Genomic DNA, 19,542 nt, shown 5'->3' with positions numbered 1-19,542 from the left:
CTAAATAATAAATTAGGACAACAACAATTAGTTGTTACATCTCAGTTTTGTCATAAGGTTTAAAACAATATAGTGTTTTCGTATATAGTTTTACTATCTTTTTAAGATAGTGTTCTCATATAAATCTCTGCAGTAAGGGAAGTCCGCTGCTTTCTATTGGAAGTTTTTCATTCTCTTGTTTGTTCTTTTAAATTGTTGAGTCATTTCCCTCAAGTAGAAGAGAGACCGATGCAGCTCAGATGAGTAGGAGCCACCCACCATGTTTAAACAATTCTACACACTTCATTTTATTTTCTAGTTAACCTGTAAGTGATAAGTAAATGACAATTGTTGTTTGTAGGTACATATATTGAGCAAAGGAAGGTTAAATTGCTATGGTTACAATTTATGAGGGTCTGCGTAGCAAACATGAGATAAACCATGCTTTTCCCCCTTTTTCTCAAGGACAGAGATCTTTAAGAATCAAGTTTGGAGAAAGAAGGAACTAGAGATGGTGTTGAACTTTCAGCTGTAATAAGACACTGCATTTTCTAGTAGCAGAAGAACCTATTAAAGGGTATGGCATGAACACTGGAAGCCAAAGTACCTTGAAGGGCTAGTATTAACAGGGTGAGGAAAGGAAGAAATGCAGAGTGAGACAAGAATTTTAAAAGGAAAAAGAGGAAAATAAAATAAAACTAATGCCAAAATCCCGGCCTTGGGGATCCTGCCCTAGAAGATACACTTATCCAAAGAGGCCTGTTCTAATTCTTTTTTCCTCCTCTTTCTAATTCCATAAAATGTGAGGTAATTGCCTCAGCAAGGTTTATTACAGTGACCAAGTCAGCCAACAATTTAAAATGTTGCCTTTTATATGAGCAATTTTCGTGTTTCATTTCTTAAAAAAAAATGAACTTTTTTGTGATAAATTCCAGAATCTTGTCCTGTAGAAATTATAATCCCACAAATCCTCATGCCAGCCTTAATTTTTTTCAGTGAAGATAGAAATAATGGGTGTCCCTAGATAGAGAGTTAATTTATTATTATAATTATATTCAAATCATTGTATGGAGTAATATTTTTTCCAACCCTTTTCTCTGAACAATAAAGGTGCAAAGTCATAGGTTATTTGAGTTTTCCTTGACAGTATTTAAAATATGTTTCTTGATAAGACATGATGGCTTAGGGAAAAGCAAAAACAAAAACAAACAAGAAACAAAAACCCATATGTTCTCTCTCATTTAGTGTGCCTGAAAAAGGTTTTGTTTGTTTAATACTCACTATTATTTTGGAACAATTTCTATTTTACTATGCTTCCCACCACTTGAGTTCAAGCTAACACTTAAAAATCCAAGAGGAAATACAGATCATGCATTCTAATTATAACTTTCTATCCCAGGTTCCATGGCTTGTATTATTTGCCCAATTTTTCATGTTTTTCTAAAGATGGTTTGAAACCTAATGAATGCCTTTTAAATGAATTTATGCTTACTTGTTAAGAATATATAGATTTAAATTTGATGGAAATCCTATTTGAAGTATAATATATTCCCTATAGTATAGTGTAGACAAACAGAAAATATGTGCATGCTACTCACACACTCAGAATTCCTAATATGTGCTGAACAGAGTCCTAGATAATGAGGGCACAAAGACAAGAGAAAAACAGTGACATCACCCAAGGAGCTTACATTCTAACAGGGAAGAAAAGGGGTGTCTCTGTGTATGTGTGTGTGTTTGTGTGTGTGTGTAAGAGTGGGGTGTATTATACAGCCAAAATTAGAAGGGAGGCAGAAAGCGGGAAAACAATCTTTATAGCCAATATTTCTGATAAAGGCTTCATTTCTAAAATACATAGGAAACTAAATCAAATTTATAAGATTGCAAGTCATTCCCCAATTGAGAAATGGTCAAAGGATATGAACAGGCAGTTTTCAGAAGAAGAAATCAAAGCTATCTGTTGCCATATGAAAAATGTTCCAAATCACTATGAATTAGAGAAATGCAAATTAAAACAACTCTGAGGTACCACCTGACACCTATTAGATTGGCTAATATGACAAAAAAGGAAAATGATAAATGTTGGAGAAGGTATGGAAAAATTGGAACACTAACGCATTGTTGGTGGAGCTGTGAACTGATCCAACCATTCTGGAGAGCAATTTGGAATTATGCCCAAAGGGCTATGGGACTGTGCATACCCTTTGAGCTAGTAATACCACTATTAGGTCTTTTTCCCAAAGAGATCAGAGAACAGGGAAAAGGACCCACATATGCAAAAATATTTATAGTAGCTCTATTTGTGGTGGCAAAGAATTGGAAATTGAGGGAATGCCCATCCATTGGGGAATTACTAAAGAAGTTGTGGTATATGAATGTAATGGAATACTATTGTGCTGTAAGAAATGATGAGGAGTAAGATTTCAGAGAAACCTGGAAGTACTTACATGAACTGATGCTGAGTGAGATGAGCAGAACCAGGAGAACATTTTACACAGTAACAGCAACATTGTATGATGATCAACTGTGATAAACTTGGCTCTTCACAGCATTGCAATGATCCAAGATAATTTGAAAGGATTCATGATGGAAAATGTTCTCTATACCTAGAAAAGAAAACAGCAGATTCTCAATGCAGATTGAACCATATTGCTTCTATTTTTGGCTGTTTTTTTTCTTTTTTAAGGTTATTCCCCTGTGTTCTGATTCTTCTTTTACAACAACACTAATGCAGAAATATGTTTAATATGATTGTACATATATAACCTATATCAAATTGCTTTCTATCTTGGGGAAGGGGAAAGGAAGGGAGGGAGGGAGAAAAATTTGGAACTAAAAATCCTATGAAGACAAATGTTGAAAACTATTTTTACATGTAACTGGAAAATAATAAAATACTCTTATGATTTAAAAAAAAGAGTGGGGTGCATTGAATTTGTCACCTCACCCCATATACAATAACTACCTTAATGGGGCAGGAATACTTCTTCGTGAATCAATAAATGAAAAGCATTAAACTAGGTATAAAAAGTCATTAATACATTTGGAAAGGAAGGAAAGCCATGGAATGAAAAGAACTGATGTCATACATGAAGTTTATTAGGATTAACTGAAAAAAAAAAAACACCTTAGTAATGCTCTATGAGTCTTGAAGAAAATAGCAACTCGGTTAAGAATTTGGGCATTATATGGCTCACCCACCTAGAGGAGAAAGCAATTCTAGTCATCCTGAGAATGAATCCCATTGGGAGGGGACCAGCAAGTGGGAAGGAGGAACAGAGCATCTGTGTTTTTTCCCTCTCCCTCAAAAGCTCAGACTTTTCACATACCTCATTTATGTCTTAGCACTATCCATGAATACTTGGAATAGTAATGCCTATCGCATCTTATGTAAAACATAGCATTTAATCAGAATCTTGAGGGAAATCACAATTTTGAGATGGAAGAGATAAGGAAGGAGTTCTTTCTGCACATCGGTGAGAGCAAAGGCCAGGGCTGGAAAGGTAAGCTAGGGCCAGGTTTCAAAGAGCTTTATATGTTAAACAAAGGGGTTTATATTTGATCCTAGAGATAAGCTACTTACTGGGCTTTATTGAATTGGAGTCACATGTTCAGACTTGCACTTTAAGAAAATCACTTTGATTGTGGTGTGGAAGATGCATTGGATTCTGAAGAGACTTGAGACAGGAATACCATTTAGGAGACTGTTCCAATAGTCTGGACAAGATGTACTGAGGAACTGAATAAAGATGGAATGAAGATAGCTGTGTGAGTGGAGAGATGGGATATATGTGAGTGTTGTTATGGAGATAGAAATGGGTGTGAAGGAGTTGAGGAGCCATAGATGAAACCAGAGTAGTAGACCTGGGTGAACAGAAAGCTCGTAGTGCTCTTGATACTGACAAAGTTAAGTGCAAAGGCATTTTTTTTTTGAGTGGAGGGAGATAATGCTAGTATGTTCTATTTGGAGCATATGTAGTTTGAGATGGTTTATCCAAGGGGAAATAACCAGTTGCAGATGTGGGAAAAGGGCTCTGAAAAGAGACTTAGCATACATACATATACACACACATACATAATTATCTTTTTAAAGATACTAATTGTACCTTTGGGAGTTGATTACATCATTAGATGAGAGAGAAGAGAAGAGAGCCTAGGGCATATCTTTTCTGATATATACACAGTTAGTGGAAATGGATTATGATCCAGGAAAGGAATCTGAAAAAGAAGGGTCCAGTAGGTAGGAGAAGAACCAAGAGAGAAAAAATGCAGTGTAAACACAGAGTGGAGAAGATATATAGAAGGTAGAGGTGAAGAAACTTGTAGATTGAAAAAGTGCCATTAGATATGTCAATTAAGGGATAAATTGTTAACTTGGAAGAGAGTACTTTCAGTCCAGTGACACGGGAGGAAGCCAAATTACAGCAGATTGAGATGAAAGTAACAGTAGAAGAAGCAGGGGCAAGAACATAGAACTTTTAGAAGGACTTTAGACCATATCTCAACCCAGTTAATATGAGGTCAAGCAAGACAGTAAACTTGGGAAAATGGTATGTGATTTATATCTTAGAAAAACTGGTTGGGTTTTGCTTATCACCATCATCATCGTTTTCATCATCATCTTCTTTTTCTTCTTATTACATCACATTCAAATTAAGCTAGATTTTCATGAAATAAAACTTCTAGATCAGGGATTCTCATGTACTCCATTGGCAGCCTGGTAAAGCTTGTGGACTCCTTTTCAGAATAATGTTTTTAAATAATTGAAGAACATGTTAAATTTCAGTTGGAGATTAGTGAAAGTAAGTTGTTATCTTTTTTCCCACCCAAGTTCATGGAGCTCTTGAAATCTCTTTCACAGAAGAAGCCCCGATCTAAAGGTTAAGTTATTAGCGAGTGCTCTGCTCCCTAGAATACCTGGGGTAATGGGATGCTTGACTTGTGATGAGGAACATTCTAAGAGCATATGAAATGGCTATGGGATCCCCACACAAGTCTGTCATCATGACAGAAGGAGGAATTTTAAAGGAACTGGTGAAGAGAGGACATCTTTTATATCCCTGAATTACAGGTGGAACAGAAAGACCCAATTTTACTTCCTTTTTTTCCTCAGTCAGACATCTTCAGTCTAAGCCTTGTGCATTAATAGGCACATTATACAAAAAACAAACAAATATGTTTTTATTAACTGGTGGTTGTAGACATTTAAAATCTAACTGTCTTTCCAATAGGACCTTGAAACCCCCCTTTTGCCAAGTATTCTTTTTTTTTTTTGCTAAAATTTTTATAATTGTGTCTTTGAGATTATTGAGTTACATGAATGTTAAACTATGCAGAAATATATTTTCCAGGAATTACAGTGTTTTATGGGCCTTAAGAAAAAACAAAACAAAAGTTTCTATAAAATATTATGGTGGGAATATTCTAATAAAAATGTCTGTGTATATATTAAGTAACATTCTATATAGCAACACAGATAAAAAGAATTCTGGTTTGATTTTTTAATCCTTTGGGTCATTTTAATATTTCAGTCTTTTTTTGCTATTTGGCATTTAAAAATAATAAACAATTCATCTTCCATTATTAAAATATCTTGCTCATATACTCTTGAAAATGTTAATACAGGGACAATGCACTTTCAAAAATCATGAATGATCTCTTGATCACTAAATCCAGTGACTCTTTCTCAGGCTTGATTCTCCATGACCTCTGCTGGATAGTGTTTGCATTGAAGGATACCCACCCCTTATTAGTATTATTTTCATGAAGTATTCCCTAGAGGACTTCCTCTATCCATTTTTTATCTTTCAAAATCCATTCTTCTTACCACTTATAAGACTAATTTTATTTATGCATACATTTAGTCACATCATTTCACTGCTTAAATATCTTAAGTAGCTTCCTATACTCCTTGTGTTGAAGTTCAAACTCTTTAACTAGACATTTAAAGCTTTCCCCAATCAGGCATAATTCTAATATTTTGTATTTTTCTGCTTGGACTTTAATTTATAATTGTTGAATTCAACTAATTGATCCATAGGAATTTATCATGTACTTACTAAGTGCCAGGTATCATGCTAGGTGTTATGTATTCACAGGCAACATTAAAATAGTCCCTACCTTCAAGGAGTTTATAGTCTAATGAGGGAATTAACAAATATACATGTGCATATATACATGTGATATATATACATAGATATACATGTGTATATCTATGTATATATTTGCATGTATGTGTGATAAAATTAACTACAAAGTAATTTGAAAGGGGTGCATGAAGCTACATCCTGAAGAAAAAGAGGACTTTTAAAAGCAGAGGTGCTATCTTTTCATAGGAGAGTACATATGAAAATTACTAGAAACAGTTATTCTGCCTAGCTATTCTGACAATGTTAGAGGACTAAGTCAACATTATAAACTAGATTTCTTCTGTGATTAAAACAAGAGACAATCTCTTTGCATTTGTATAGCATGTAAGTTAACAGAAAGATATATTTTTTAAGGAACTGCAAAAATGCCTCTTCTGTAAAGCTCTTTAATGAGCTAAAAGGAGTTTTGAATTAGTGGAAAGAATAGTAAAACAGTAATCAAGATACTTGTGTTGTGCCCCCCCTCCCCCCGCCTTTTAAAGTGAGTTATGTTCTCAGAGTGACCATTTCTTTGTGTCTCAAATGGAAAAGTTGGGTTTTTTTTTTAATTTCATTCATTTTATTTTCAGTTTATGAAATAAACCATGCCTTTACTTAACAGACTTTTTTTTAAGAAATGATTGAAAATGTTGGATTACAATCTCAAAAGTTTGTTTGGTTTCCAATTTTCTAGGATTCTGAGCATGTTTGACTAGGCAAGGAAGAAATTGCATCCTAAAGAAATGTTTTGGTATGGACAATGAAGAATGTTATTGTAAGAGATGATTAAGTAAGAGAAACCCTTGAAGTACTTAGAGATTTCAGCATTATTTGTTGATTAGGGTTCAAATACACCTAATGTCCCAACCTGCAAGTAACAGTGGGATGGTTGATATAAATGTTCTCTTGGGTTTGTAGAAAGCCACAGCATTTGGGGTATATTGGAGGTGAAGGGATGAAGATGAAAGACCTTCAACTCTTCTGAGTTGCCTCCTTCACATCTGTAATACAGAAACGCCTCTTGTCCCACTTCATTCCATCAACCCCATATCTCTGAAGCTGTAAGAGGGGAAATGAGGAGAGAGTATAGCAAAGGATACCTAGAAATATAAGTGAATTTACATTCCATAAGGCAGGCAACATGTAAAATTATAACTAAGTATATGAAGAATAAATATGAAGATAATAAAAGAAAATGCAAAACAGTTAACTATAAGTAGTTTAAGAGGAGTATGGGCAGGAGCTGTTGGGAACATCAGGAAATATTTCATGTAGAAAATGGTTCTGGATCGTCATCTTTAAACTCTTACAGACTAAGTTGTCAACTTCTTAAAAACAGAATTTGTTGGGATTCATGACTGAGGCATCCAGTATAGAGTGGATTTATCACTGAGCACTTATTTCACTATGAGGTTTTTCTAGAAACAAATGTTTGTCCTAAGAGAATAGAAGCTCACAATTAAATTTCTTCAACTTTAGTCTCTCAAGACATCCTTACAGCTCAGTTGTTGGTTCCTAAGCAGTTAGTCTAGCATAGTAATTGTTATGGGAGTTTATAATTTAATTTTTCTACCATTTAGTTCATTTGATAACAAGCAATTAATTACCTATTAGCTAGTAAATCCCTTACTACACATTTATTAGGTACCCATAGGCTGTACCAGGGATATATCTGATTTATATATTAATGAACAAGCTCTTTAAAAGTTTTAATTTATTCATCTATCTATCTATCTCTCTCTCTACCTACCTACCTACCTACCTACCTATTTATTTATTTTGCGGGGCAGTGAGGATTAAGTGACTTGCCCAGGGTCACACAGCTAGTAAGTGTCATGTGTCTGAGCTTGGATTTGAACTCAGGTCCTCCTGAATCCAGGGCCTGGGCTTTATCCACTGTACCACCTTGCTGCCCCCCCCCCCCGCCTCCCCCAGCTCTTTAAAGGTAACATAATGTAGAATATAACAAAACTGGAAATGAATCATAGAGAAGGGAATCTACACTAGGAAACCAGTTGGAACAAAGTTATGCATTTACAGGGGAACAAAACTCACTTCTTTTTTTTCTCTTTCTTTCTTTCTTTCTTTCTTTCTTTCTTTCTTTCTTTCTTTCTTTCTTTCTTTCTTTCTTTCTTTCTTTCTTTCTTTTTTTTACAAAACTCACTTCTGATTTTGAATTAAGTGTATCAGTGTCATTTTTCTTTTTGTACAAAGGAACCAGAAGTCAGAATAGAAATGCATACCTTCAGTTAAGTAACTTCTTTGTCCTAGTCATGTTAGATGTTGTTCTTCAGTTGCTCAGTTCAGTCATATCTAACTCTTTGTGACCCTTTTGGCCATACTGTCCAGGGGCTTTTCTTGGCAAAGGCACTGAAGTGGTTTGGCATTTCCTTTTCCAGTGGATTAAGGCAAATAGAGGTTAAGTGACTTGTCCAGGGTCACACAGCTGGTAGGTATCTGAGGCTAAATTTGAACTCAGGTCTTCCAGAATCCAGGCCCAACACTCTATCCCCTGAGCCACCTAGCTGCCTCCAGTCATAACAGATAAATTACAATCGTTGTTCTCGTAAACATTACCAACCTGCTAGATTAAACATAAGAATTAAGCTTACTACAGGGCCCCAGTATTCTTTGATCAAACTGCCTTTCTCTACCTCCTAGTAGAACAAAGTGTGGAAAACAGTAAGAAAAGCGAATTATAAGTTAAATGCTCATCCAGTAAATAGTCGGGAATTACAGCTTACACATCAACCTCATCCTTTCCCACCTTTGTACTTTGGTGAACGTGGGACCCTTTTTCTTGGATTTTTCCTTTTCTCTGTTCTGGATAAGGATGAATTCAAGCCAGTCTGGTGATTCAAGTTCCAGATTAAACACAATGAATAGTCTTAGGCTTGAAAATATTGAACAAAGAGAAGTTTACTTAACCATAAACAGGTTCAGTAGGCTAAAACATTGATTCAGATGGATGTGGCTCACCTCTGCATTTCCAAAGGGGGCACATTTTTTCCAATTGAATTCTGTGCCTATAGGGGGAATGGGAACTATTCTGTGAAGCCCAAAGAGTGGCAGCTCTTCATGGGCTAAACTTTTTATACCTCATGCTTCCTTAGCCTCCTTACCCAAACCAGTCAGAGCCTGAGCAAGACCTCTTTGTTTCTTTAGAGAGAAGTCAACCCAGCTCCACATTAAACAGGTGCGATTTTTACTGCACCCTCCTTCTTTCCCTCTTAGCCACAATTGTAAGCTCCTTCAAGTCAAGGGCAAAGTTATTTTTCTTTTCTTTTGCATCTATTAATACACAGCATATCATAGCCACATTATGCATATCTATTCATTTGCTTTGGATATTATCCCATCTATAGGCAACAAAAAGTGATAGATGAGAGGTAATTACTTGCCTTTAAAGTACTAGAAAAAAACTAAGTTTTTAAGGATGTGATCCTAGTAGACATTATTATTTCTTCAGTGTGCCCTCTGTTGCTCTTGACTCGGTTTCCAGATATGTGAGGAACAAGAAGTAATGGAGGTAGCTGGTATTAGCCCTGCAATGATTTGGGAAAGGGAAGTAGTTCAGTAGTTAGTAGGTACTGTGTATGAAAGGAATTCTGGGAGATACACCTGGAAATCTAAAAAGAAGCTCATTGTATTCACCTTAAGTAATAACTTGATTTAATAACATTGTCTTTTATTTATATGCCGCTTAAAACATTCATAAATTAATGCTGGCATATAAGCCTATAAGCTGTGAAGGGGAAGTTTTATGGCCTCTGTTCAGAGGTGTTAAAAATGAACTTTGAGTCATAGGATCAAAGAGGGACATTTTTGTAAGGAAAACTTTTTTCTCATATTTCTTTTTAAAATTTTATTTTATTTTTAATTCATGGAATAAAACAAGCATTTCTATAACACATTACAATAAAAAAGTTGATTGCACATGAAACTGCAAATCTATGATGTACAATTGACTATTCCTTTTAAATATATAATAAAGTGGTCATGGAATTTTTTCTTTTTTGTTCTTTCTTTTCTTCTTTCTCCACCCCTGCCTTAGAGAGAACTACCATTAGACAAAAATATATGTATGCACATATTTATATACACATATACACTCACATGTACACACATAATGCATATGTAAACATATAATATATAAATATGTATATGCACACATGCAATAAACAATTTACATACATATACCTATATACATATGTACATGTATATAGAGATGCATGGATGGATAGTGTTTTGACACCAGTAGTCAGGTGTTGCATGAGAAAGTTGAATTACTAAAAATAAAACATAGGACTCTCTCCCTCTTTTTCTTCCCTTCTCTCACTTCTCCCCTCTCCTTTTCTCTCTCTCTTCTCCCTTCTCCTCTACTTTCTTGTGCTCTTTTCTCCTCCTCTGTCTTTTCCTCTTCTCCTTTTCTTCTCTTTTCTCCCTCTCTTTTCCCTCCCCATATCCTGGCAAACCAATGGAAGTATATGTGCAAAGGGGCAGCTAGGTGGCGCAGTGGATAGAGCACCGGCCCTGGAGTCAGGAGTACCTGAGTTTAAATCTGGCCTCAGACACTTAACACTTACTAGCTGTGTGACCCTGGGCAAGTCACTTAACCCCAATTGCCTCACTTAAAAAAAAGAAAAAAAAAAGGAAGTATATGTGCATGAACCATGGCAACCACTGACCTAAAGAGCATTCCCTGGTTTATTGTTTTGCTTTGCAGCCTTTGTTTAATACATTCATCAAATTCATCATGACAATCTTCCTCCTCACATGCCCTCCAGATAGGTATGGGCACAGTAGGACAAACCTGCTGAAAAACTAAGAGCTTAGCAATAGAGAATTTATAGTGAAATAATTCCCTAACTATCCCTACTTTGCATTAAGAAATTTTAGTCAGAAGAAATCTCAATCCCTTCTAAAACATTCATTTATTAGCTTCTCCTTGAGCACCTTCAATGGCATTTGGTACTTAGGACTATACTGAGTCAAAGGAGTTTGCCTCTAGTCTGACCACAACCACTTCCTACTTCTGTCACTTTAGAGGTTTAATTTCTGCATCTGTAAATTGGAGATACTGATATTTCCACTACACACCTCACGAGATCATTGTGACTGTGAACTATGATGATCTTGGTTTATGTGCTTTTCAGATTAGAGTGATGCTCAGATATAAGACATCATTACCATCATCATCGTTTGATCTTCTCTTTTAATGTATCATGACCTAGCACATAAGATTATTTGTTATAGCTGAAGCAGCCTTAGAAATCTTTTAGACCAACTCTCATCTTATTGATGAGGAAGTCAAAGCATGTGGAGGCTAAATGACTTATAAGTACATAAGGTAACATACCAAACAAGTAGAAGGGCGAAAAGTAGCTGTCCAATCTTTACTAAGATTCATACCTGGAAATTGTCCCATTTATAATTAATAATGATGATGATGACAATAAGGAACATTCGTATAATTTTTTAAGGTTCACAAAACACTTTAAAGCTATCTCACAAAAATCCTGTGAAATAAGTGCTGTTAGTAGAATCACTTTACAAGTAAAAAATAGTCACTGGCAAAAAATTAAGATAATGCCAGAGCATAAAACTTCTTACATCTAGTGTCAAAGTAGCAGAACAAACAGCTCCTTGTCTGAGCAGGAATTCTTTTGGCTATCTTTCCTATTCAAAAGAGATATTTTCTCAAAGCCTCCCAACTGTTTCTGTTCAGTTTTCTTTGTTATGCTTCTACTAAGAGCAGGTAGCATCATGTTTTCATTGAAATCAAGTCCCTTTAAAGAAGTTGAAATGTCCTTAGGTTTTAAAGGATTCATATCTATCTTCATGTATCTGAAGGATTGTTATATGGAAGAGAATTTGGTTTTGTTCTGCTGGGTTTCAGAAGGCCCAACAAGAGCTAACAGGTAGTAGATATTTCAGATAAACAGTTTACTGCTTCGTGTAATTATAAACTTCTGAACAACCAGAGCTGTCCAAAAATAACATTGGCTACCTCAGCAGGTATTAAGTTCTGCTTTACTAAAGGTTACCAGACAAATTGTCAATGACCAATTATAGGAGATTTAACATAGAAAAGAAGTGTCAAAGACATGGCCCCAAACACTCCTGTGTGAAGCCTGAACCAGATTAAAATGTAATTGTAATTAAGTGTAAATTATAATTTAAAGTAATATAATATTTTAAAAGATAAATAAAATACAGTAAAACATAATGTTAATATGTGATTTCTCTAGTCAATATGTACTCATTACTATTTGAGTTTGATACCATACCACTAACTTCGAGGATTTCTCTATGGCTTCAAGTTCAATTGGTTAAGTTATACCTTCCAACTCCAATATTCTGTGCTTCTGAATTTGAACAAAGGCAGTTGTCCTATTTGTAGATAAACATATCTTCCTATTTATACCATTCTTCTCTTGGGTATTAGAATATAGATGCAGGCAGTTGTCATTGTAAAAAAAATATGACAATCAATTTCTGTTGCTGTTTTAGAGGAAAGTAAAATGCATGAATAAACATGACCCAGGATTTGATTTAACAGCAAGCTTTTATTAACTTAAAATCATTTTAGGGTACTCCACAACATGTGCAATGATTTATTGGCTGTCACTGTCTTATTGTTCTCACATTTAATTGACAAATCTCTGCATGTGGCAACAATTGAGGTTTTGTGTGCAGGAATCTGTGCCTGCAGTTGGTTCACATGCAGGCCTGCTATTATGGTCGGCTACAAGGCAGCGTGAGCCTGATCAACTGTAGAATTAGAGCCATCTTCTTTTTTTCATTACCTTTCATAGAAGTTCAGAGTCTATTAGAGGCTCTCCTCACCAGGGCTTCTCAGAACCACATCTAAACCTGTTGGCAGGTTTTCACAGTATTGTCAGCTCAGATAACTCATGAGAATAAAAGTAATTGACAGGATTTTAGGGAGACTAGAAATAGCCTATTTTGAAAAATTGGTTTATTTTTATGAGGCAGGCAGAATGCCCGGAGATTCTTGTTTTTTATCGGTGGTGAATTTTTTTTTTTGAATACTACTTGTGATTCTACTTAAGACCAAGAAGACTGCCCTTGTCGCTTTTACATTCCCACATGAGAACCAAAATTGTGTCTACAACACCAGACTTGTTTGTTGAACATAAAAGAACATAAATCCTCTATAGGTCCCCGGGGAGATGTTAGAGAAAGGGAGTAATCATTATAAACTACTTAGTGGTGTATGTACTGTATCATGTTGCCGTGAGAAAGTTATGTTTGATTGGCTCATAAAACAGGTTTAGTAAATCCTTTAAATAGTGATTTGGGCAATTGTGCACACTGGAATATAATACCTGAGAGTGTATTAGAAGGATTACAGAGTCTTCAGAATAGTCACCTGGGGACGTGGAGTTTTCTGGTTTTAAGGGTGATAGTGTTTTCTGTTTTCACATTTGTGTGTCAAGTATGGTAGGGTTTTAAGCACTTTTGTGGTGTTGTGGCCTATGGAAATTTCTCTGATAATTGTTTCCCTTAGTTTGGGCCTTGATTGTTTCATAACATCCCGCCAGAAAGAAGTTTCCAAGATTTGCTGCAGATTCTCACCATTGCATCATATTACAGATCGGCAGGTGCTCCCTCTAAAAGTTACTGTGAAAAAGGACTAAATCTAATACCTAGGACAAATTCGACTCTTGACCCATATATAACTTCCTGGATCATGTAGGAATCAAATCCAGACAGGAAGTTTCTTTTTCTTGCTTAAGGTTGAAAATCCAAGGTAAGGGATAGGGACAGGCTTTCTAGGTAGAAAGATAACCCTATAACCTGTTACAGGTATATATACCATATCCACTTTACAGTATGTATATCATGCTTATAAAATTAAATCGGATATTTTCAGTAAATGGTGTGTTTTGTAAGCCACTCTCATGAAAAGAAGACTTCCTTGCCTTGTTGCTTTATCAGAGTATAAATAAGAGAAGGGGAGTCCTTCATGCTCTGACTATAAAAGGGAGACAAAGTATATATTAAATTAGTATCCAGTACTCTTAGATTCCATGTGCATCCTATTGTTTTTACCCTTGACTATAAAAGAACATTAATGGTGGAGTGGATGGATGGATTTAGGAATTAGATGGTTATCATATGACATTGTGATTTGGAATATCATCAAGTTCATGATGAGGCAATTAGTGGCATCTGTTGCTTTCAACTAAGATTTAAAATCAAAGTGCATAGTAGTTCTTTAATGATTATGTTCAGATCATTTATTTTTAATGAAATTCAAAAATATACTGCTTCTTTAAACAGAGATAATAAATGCATGAGCCAGACTTGCACAAACATGTAACACAAGAATTTATTGCCAGCTGTCCAGTTAGAGATCTGGGAATCGTTATAAAGATTAAGTTTACCAAGGGTTGGTGGGGGGGGGAGGAAAAAATAGAACAACTTTAGTAGAAAATTGTTATAAAGTAATAATTTATACATTAAACATTGCTTGACTTATTTGGAAGAATGTGTCTTTTATATTCGAGTGTTAGTTACGTCAAGGGTTAGCACTGTTTGTTCCTTGGAAAAGATTTTAATCTTATGGGACATTTACAATTTCAAGTTTTGCTTATATGTGGAAACACCTTTTAATATTTTCTTTAGAACAATATGCATGTTCTTAAGAAGAATTGGTGCTAGCTCAAAACATTACAAGGGGAAAACAACACAGGATACAACAGCTTTTGGAGTTTGTGTTTTAGGTTACAGCTGTATTTATCTCTCCAACTCAAGAATTTTTTTCTAGGAAAAAAAAGTTGCTGTTATATATTTATTTGTTTGTTTGTTTTTGAGGATCTTAAGAAAACTTTACAAAATCATGTGTGGATAAAAGTTAATAGTCATGCTTGAAATCTAGTTGTCCTTGAACTAACTCAGATTAGGCTAAATTTACCTGCCAAATTCAGAACAAAAAGCAAATTTATGAATAGCAGCCTTGTACTACTTGTAAATTATCTAGATATAAACACCACTCTTAGATAAAGGTAGCAATTGATAATGCTTTTTCAAATCATTTTGAGCTTAAATATTTTTTCTAACTACTTCCTATCTCTTTTATTCTATTTCCCTCTCCAAAGTCTTGAAACAATTATAGTACTTAGCTTCAATATTAGTGACTTTGCTATGTAATATTGTGATTTCCTTTTTCATTTGTTTATACCTCTGGTCTCCTTACCTGTAAGACCCTTGAGTTATTTTGTAAATGTGGGATATTCTATATTTTATAATTATATGTCTAACCTAGCTCAAAGCTATGATAACCAGGATTTCAACAACCAGAAAAAAAATATAACATGTTTACATGTTATTTGCTTACCAATCCTTTTACTTGCTAATTGCTATAATTTTAGGTCCACACAGTTAAGCTAGAGAATCAAAATTTGCCAGATAATTACTATGAAGCCATCTGTGATAAGAACAATCCTTCCCTGAGTCCTTGCCATACAGGCAAGGCTTGTTGTCTTTGTTTTCTTTTCCCCTAAAAAGCAACACCCCCTCCTCAAAAAAGTTGTCCCGGAATAGTCCAGGGGTTATAGTTTATGCTTCTTGAGCTGAACTTCCAGTCACCTAGGGACATAAAAAAGGTCATTGGGTACCTACCCAAACTCTTGCTCTGTGCTTGATGAGTATCCTTTCCATGCTATGACTAAGTAAACCTCAATTTGTGAACAGTTAGATGGGCTGCAAGTGTCTCATTTAGTTCCATTCTTGAACCTAAACAATCAGACACTCACGCTTCCCCAATCAATCAACAAGCATTTTATGCAATACCCACTGACAGAGAAGTACTATGCTAGATTCTGTTATTCTGTTAGGGATATAGAGAAGTAGAAAACTGACCTTGTAGAGATGATATTATAAATGGCTTTAGTGAATAGGATACTGAATTTAGCATCCGGAGTATGTAGGTTTGAGTTACAACTCTTCTTTCTTATGATATGATTCTCTATTCCTTCCTGTTTTTCTTGTCTCTGATGAAGTTAATGTTTCTAATTGACAAGGCCCACCTCCTACACATCTTTGTCCCTTCTATTTCCTCCTGTCTTCCCTAGCTAAATGCCTCCATATTCATCCCTGCCTCGTCTAATTTTTAATTTCTTCCTATTTGATTCTTTTTGTCCTTCAGCTGCTTTAGAAAATGACTAACCTGACCCCCTAAAATAATAAAAAAGTAAAACTTAAATTCTTTCTTGACCCTATCATCCCCTTAAGCTATCATCTTATATCTGTCCTCCCTGTCACAGTTAAACTCCTAGAAAAAAAAATAACTTTCTAATCTCATTTTTACCATTTCCTCTTTTCTTGCTCATTCTCTATGTATTCTTTTTGGTGCATTTTTGGTATATACTTATATACATGCAAGTTATTCCTCCCCACAGACACAAAAAATCTTTTTTATCTACATTTCTCCTGGACCTAGCACAGGGCCTGGCTAATAAAAGGTTTTCTGATAGACTGATTTTACTTATTTCATTTAAAAAAAAATTCACCTTGGGCAAATCACTCAAACCATACAGACCATACAGGTGCAATGCCTGGTTCAGGACAGGTGCTTAAAAATGTTTGTTTATTAAGTGTTTCTCAGCTTTGTCATCTGTAAAGTGAGTGGTTCAACTATAAGATCTTTAATGTCTATTCTATTGTTTAACGCTCTTCTGATCATATATATGTGTATGTATATATATATATATGTATATATGCCTATGTGTTCATGTGCATGTGTGTATACAAACACACACACAAAACACCCCTAGTAATGAATATAAGGTAGTGTGTAATTGTCAAATGAACCATCAGAAATATTAAATATCATTAGATTTCAAGCAATGGAAAGATCACTGTGGATTGGGAAGTCTAAGCTGGGCCTCAAAGAATGTGTAGGTAGGATTTTGGATAGATAATGACAAAGGTGCATGATTCAGATCAGAGGGCTGGTCCTTCCAATGATGGGCTATAGAGGATGGTATAATGCTATTTGGGGAAACACCACATAGACCAAACTGATTGCAACAAAACATATATTTATAGGCATAGTAGGAAATAAGATTAGAAAAGTACATCAGTGTCAGATTGTAAGCATCAGATGCTCACATAGGAAATAATGCAAAATACTCAAGAATTAAGGATGGGTTGAGTTCCTACAGCTTTCTACAAAAGAGCACATCAGATAGTTGGCAAATATCTGCTAAATGTGGTCCTTGTAAGCAGCCAAGCTCAAAAAGTCAAGAGCAAAGCCTCATTTCCTTACCCCCCCCCCAACTCCCAATGTAAACTCATCTTCAGTGTTTCCTTTTTTGGAATATGTAACTTTGTGTTTAACCTAATAGGATTATCTCATAGTTTTGGTAACTGGGTTTTTAGCATCCAAAGATATGAATTAATATTGCCCAAGTTGTGTAGCACACACATGTGTCAGTTGTCTTTTTTTTCTCTTTACAGGTATGACTTTGTAGAAATTGAGGAGCCCAGTGATGGGACTATTTTAGGGCGCTGGTGTGGCTCCAGTGCTGTACCAGGCAAACAGATCTCCAAAGGAAATCAAATCAGGATAAGATTTGTCTCTGATGAATACTTTCCTTCTGAACCTGGGTTCTGCATCCATTATACCCTTCTCGCACCAGTAAGTAATATAATTTCAGGGCCTATTTATTGTGGGGAAGGGCAGAGAGTGAGACTGGCTTTGAGATGGCCCATAAGCAATTAGGGTCAATTACTTGCTTATTTCTAATGTTTTCTTTAAAAAAAAAAAGACTTTTCCTCGTTTGAAATTTAGTTCCTGTTCTCTGTACTTCATAAATTCCATTGTGGTTTTTGTGGATAACTTGGAAGAGAATAGCACTGATAGACTTGGACATGCTGGAACAGCAGTAAATAAAGTGTTATTGCAGCAAAAAGATGATTTTTAACTACCATTTGAAAAGAATGTAGGTGGAGTTGAGAGGGAGAGAATTCTAACCCCCAAATAAAATTAAATTAAATTTTAAAAAAAGAATATCAAAAGCCAAGAAACTCTACCGTTTATCTGATAATAACATGACATTTCAAAGTCGGTAAGAAACAGCATAGAAAAACCAGCGTTTTCCCCAGAGGAAAGAAGAGAATAATTGCACATTTACTTCGTAAATTTAAAAACAATAATTCATAGTTCTACAGAACTTTGCAGTTTGTGAGCCACTTTCTTCACTCTAATCCTATGGGATGGGATAGTGAGAGTATTATTATCTGACTCTCCAAGAGGTGGAATGACGGCCAACTTGCCAAAGTTCAGGCAGCAGTGAAGGGCTGGAGCCAGGACTGTAGGCCAGGTCTTCCAGCTTCAGATCCACTGCTGCTTGTCCATTACACCAGAGCTGCTTCAGTCCGTGTGTACTACTGTACAGCTTACAAAACTCTTCGCTCACAGCAGCATCCTGACTTAGGTAGTGGAAGCAAGGTTACTATCGTTTTGCAAATCAGAAAATAAGCCTCAAAGAAGTCATTTGGTTTGGTCAAGTTAAAAGGCCCAACTGAGACTTAAGTCCAGCTACATCATCAAAGTTTATAATCTCTAAACAAGTGATTAGAATTTATTTCAGGCTTGAGCCCATTTTAGGAGTGTGTGTGTGTGTGTGTGTGTGTGCGCGCACTCATGTGTGTGTTTCGGTACTTTCTGTTGCTTCAAATGTCCCTGTGTTCTTCTGGTTCATTAGTCAAAACTCACTTTGTCTTTAAAAGATATATTGAAGATAATCAATACGGCTCTACTCTGTTTTAAAATGTTAACTTTGATTTATGTTAAAAACACTACAGCAGAACAAAGTCAGTAAGGAAATACTAAGCTCTCTGTCTCTCTTTGTATACATATATACATATACAAATATGCATGTGTGTATATATGTGTACGTGTATATGTATGTATGTATGTGGATAGATATGCATGTCTACACACACTCCAACTAATTAGAATAGCAAATTAGAACATACTTGTAATGATATATTAACACATCTTTGAATCGGTCATGTGTACATGTATGCATATATATTTATATATATTTGTGTATATACACATACATAAATACATATATGACCATGTGGAAGATACATTATTATACCTATAATGCCAAAAATGTATATACATAGTTACACATGAATGTACGTATATAAAAACCAAACTGGAAGGTATGTTATTACAAGTGTATTCTAAACTCCTATTCTACTACTTGATTTACTTTGTTCTTTCTATACTAAGTACTCTGTACCATGGGTTTTATACAAACACAATTATTTTTCCTTCCCTTTCACTGAAAAATAACAAAGAGAAATCACTGTGTATGTTTGCTTATTTATTTAAGCTAGTAAAAAGACTGGGAGCAAATCCTTTTTGAAATTAGTTCTCCTTCCCATT

General features: G+C 35.2%; 1 protein-coding gene across 1 annotated transcript in view; it reads left to right on the top strand.

Annotated features, from left to right (window-relative positions):
• The window catches only part of PDGFC (platelet derived growth factor C), a 237,388-nt gene that overhangs the window by 152,109 nt on the left and 65,737 nt on the right, over positions 1 to 19,542 (top strand). The window contains exon 3 of the mRNA XM_043971275.1: positions 17,598 to 17,778. Coding sequence (XP_043827210.1) covers positions 17,598 to 17,778 — 181 coding nt within the window. The remainder of the gene's footprint in view (positions 1 to 17,597; positions 17,779 to 19,542) is intronic.

The sequence above is a fragment of the Dromiciops gliroides genome, chromosome 6, assembly GCF_019393635.1.
Source record: "Dromiciops gliroides isolate mDroGli1 chromosome 6, mDroGli1.pri, whole genome shotgun sequence".
NCBI lineage: Eukaryota > Metazoa > Chordata > Mammalia > Microbiotheria > Microbiotheriidae > Dromiciops > Dromiciops gliroides.
This window is presented reverse-complemented; position numbering and strand designations above follow the sequence as displayed.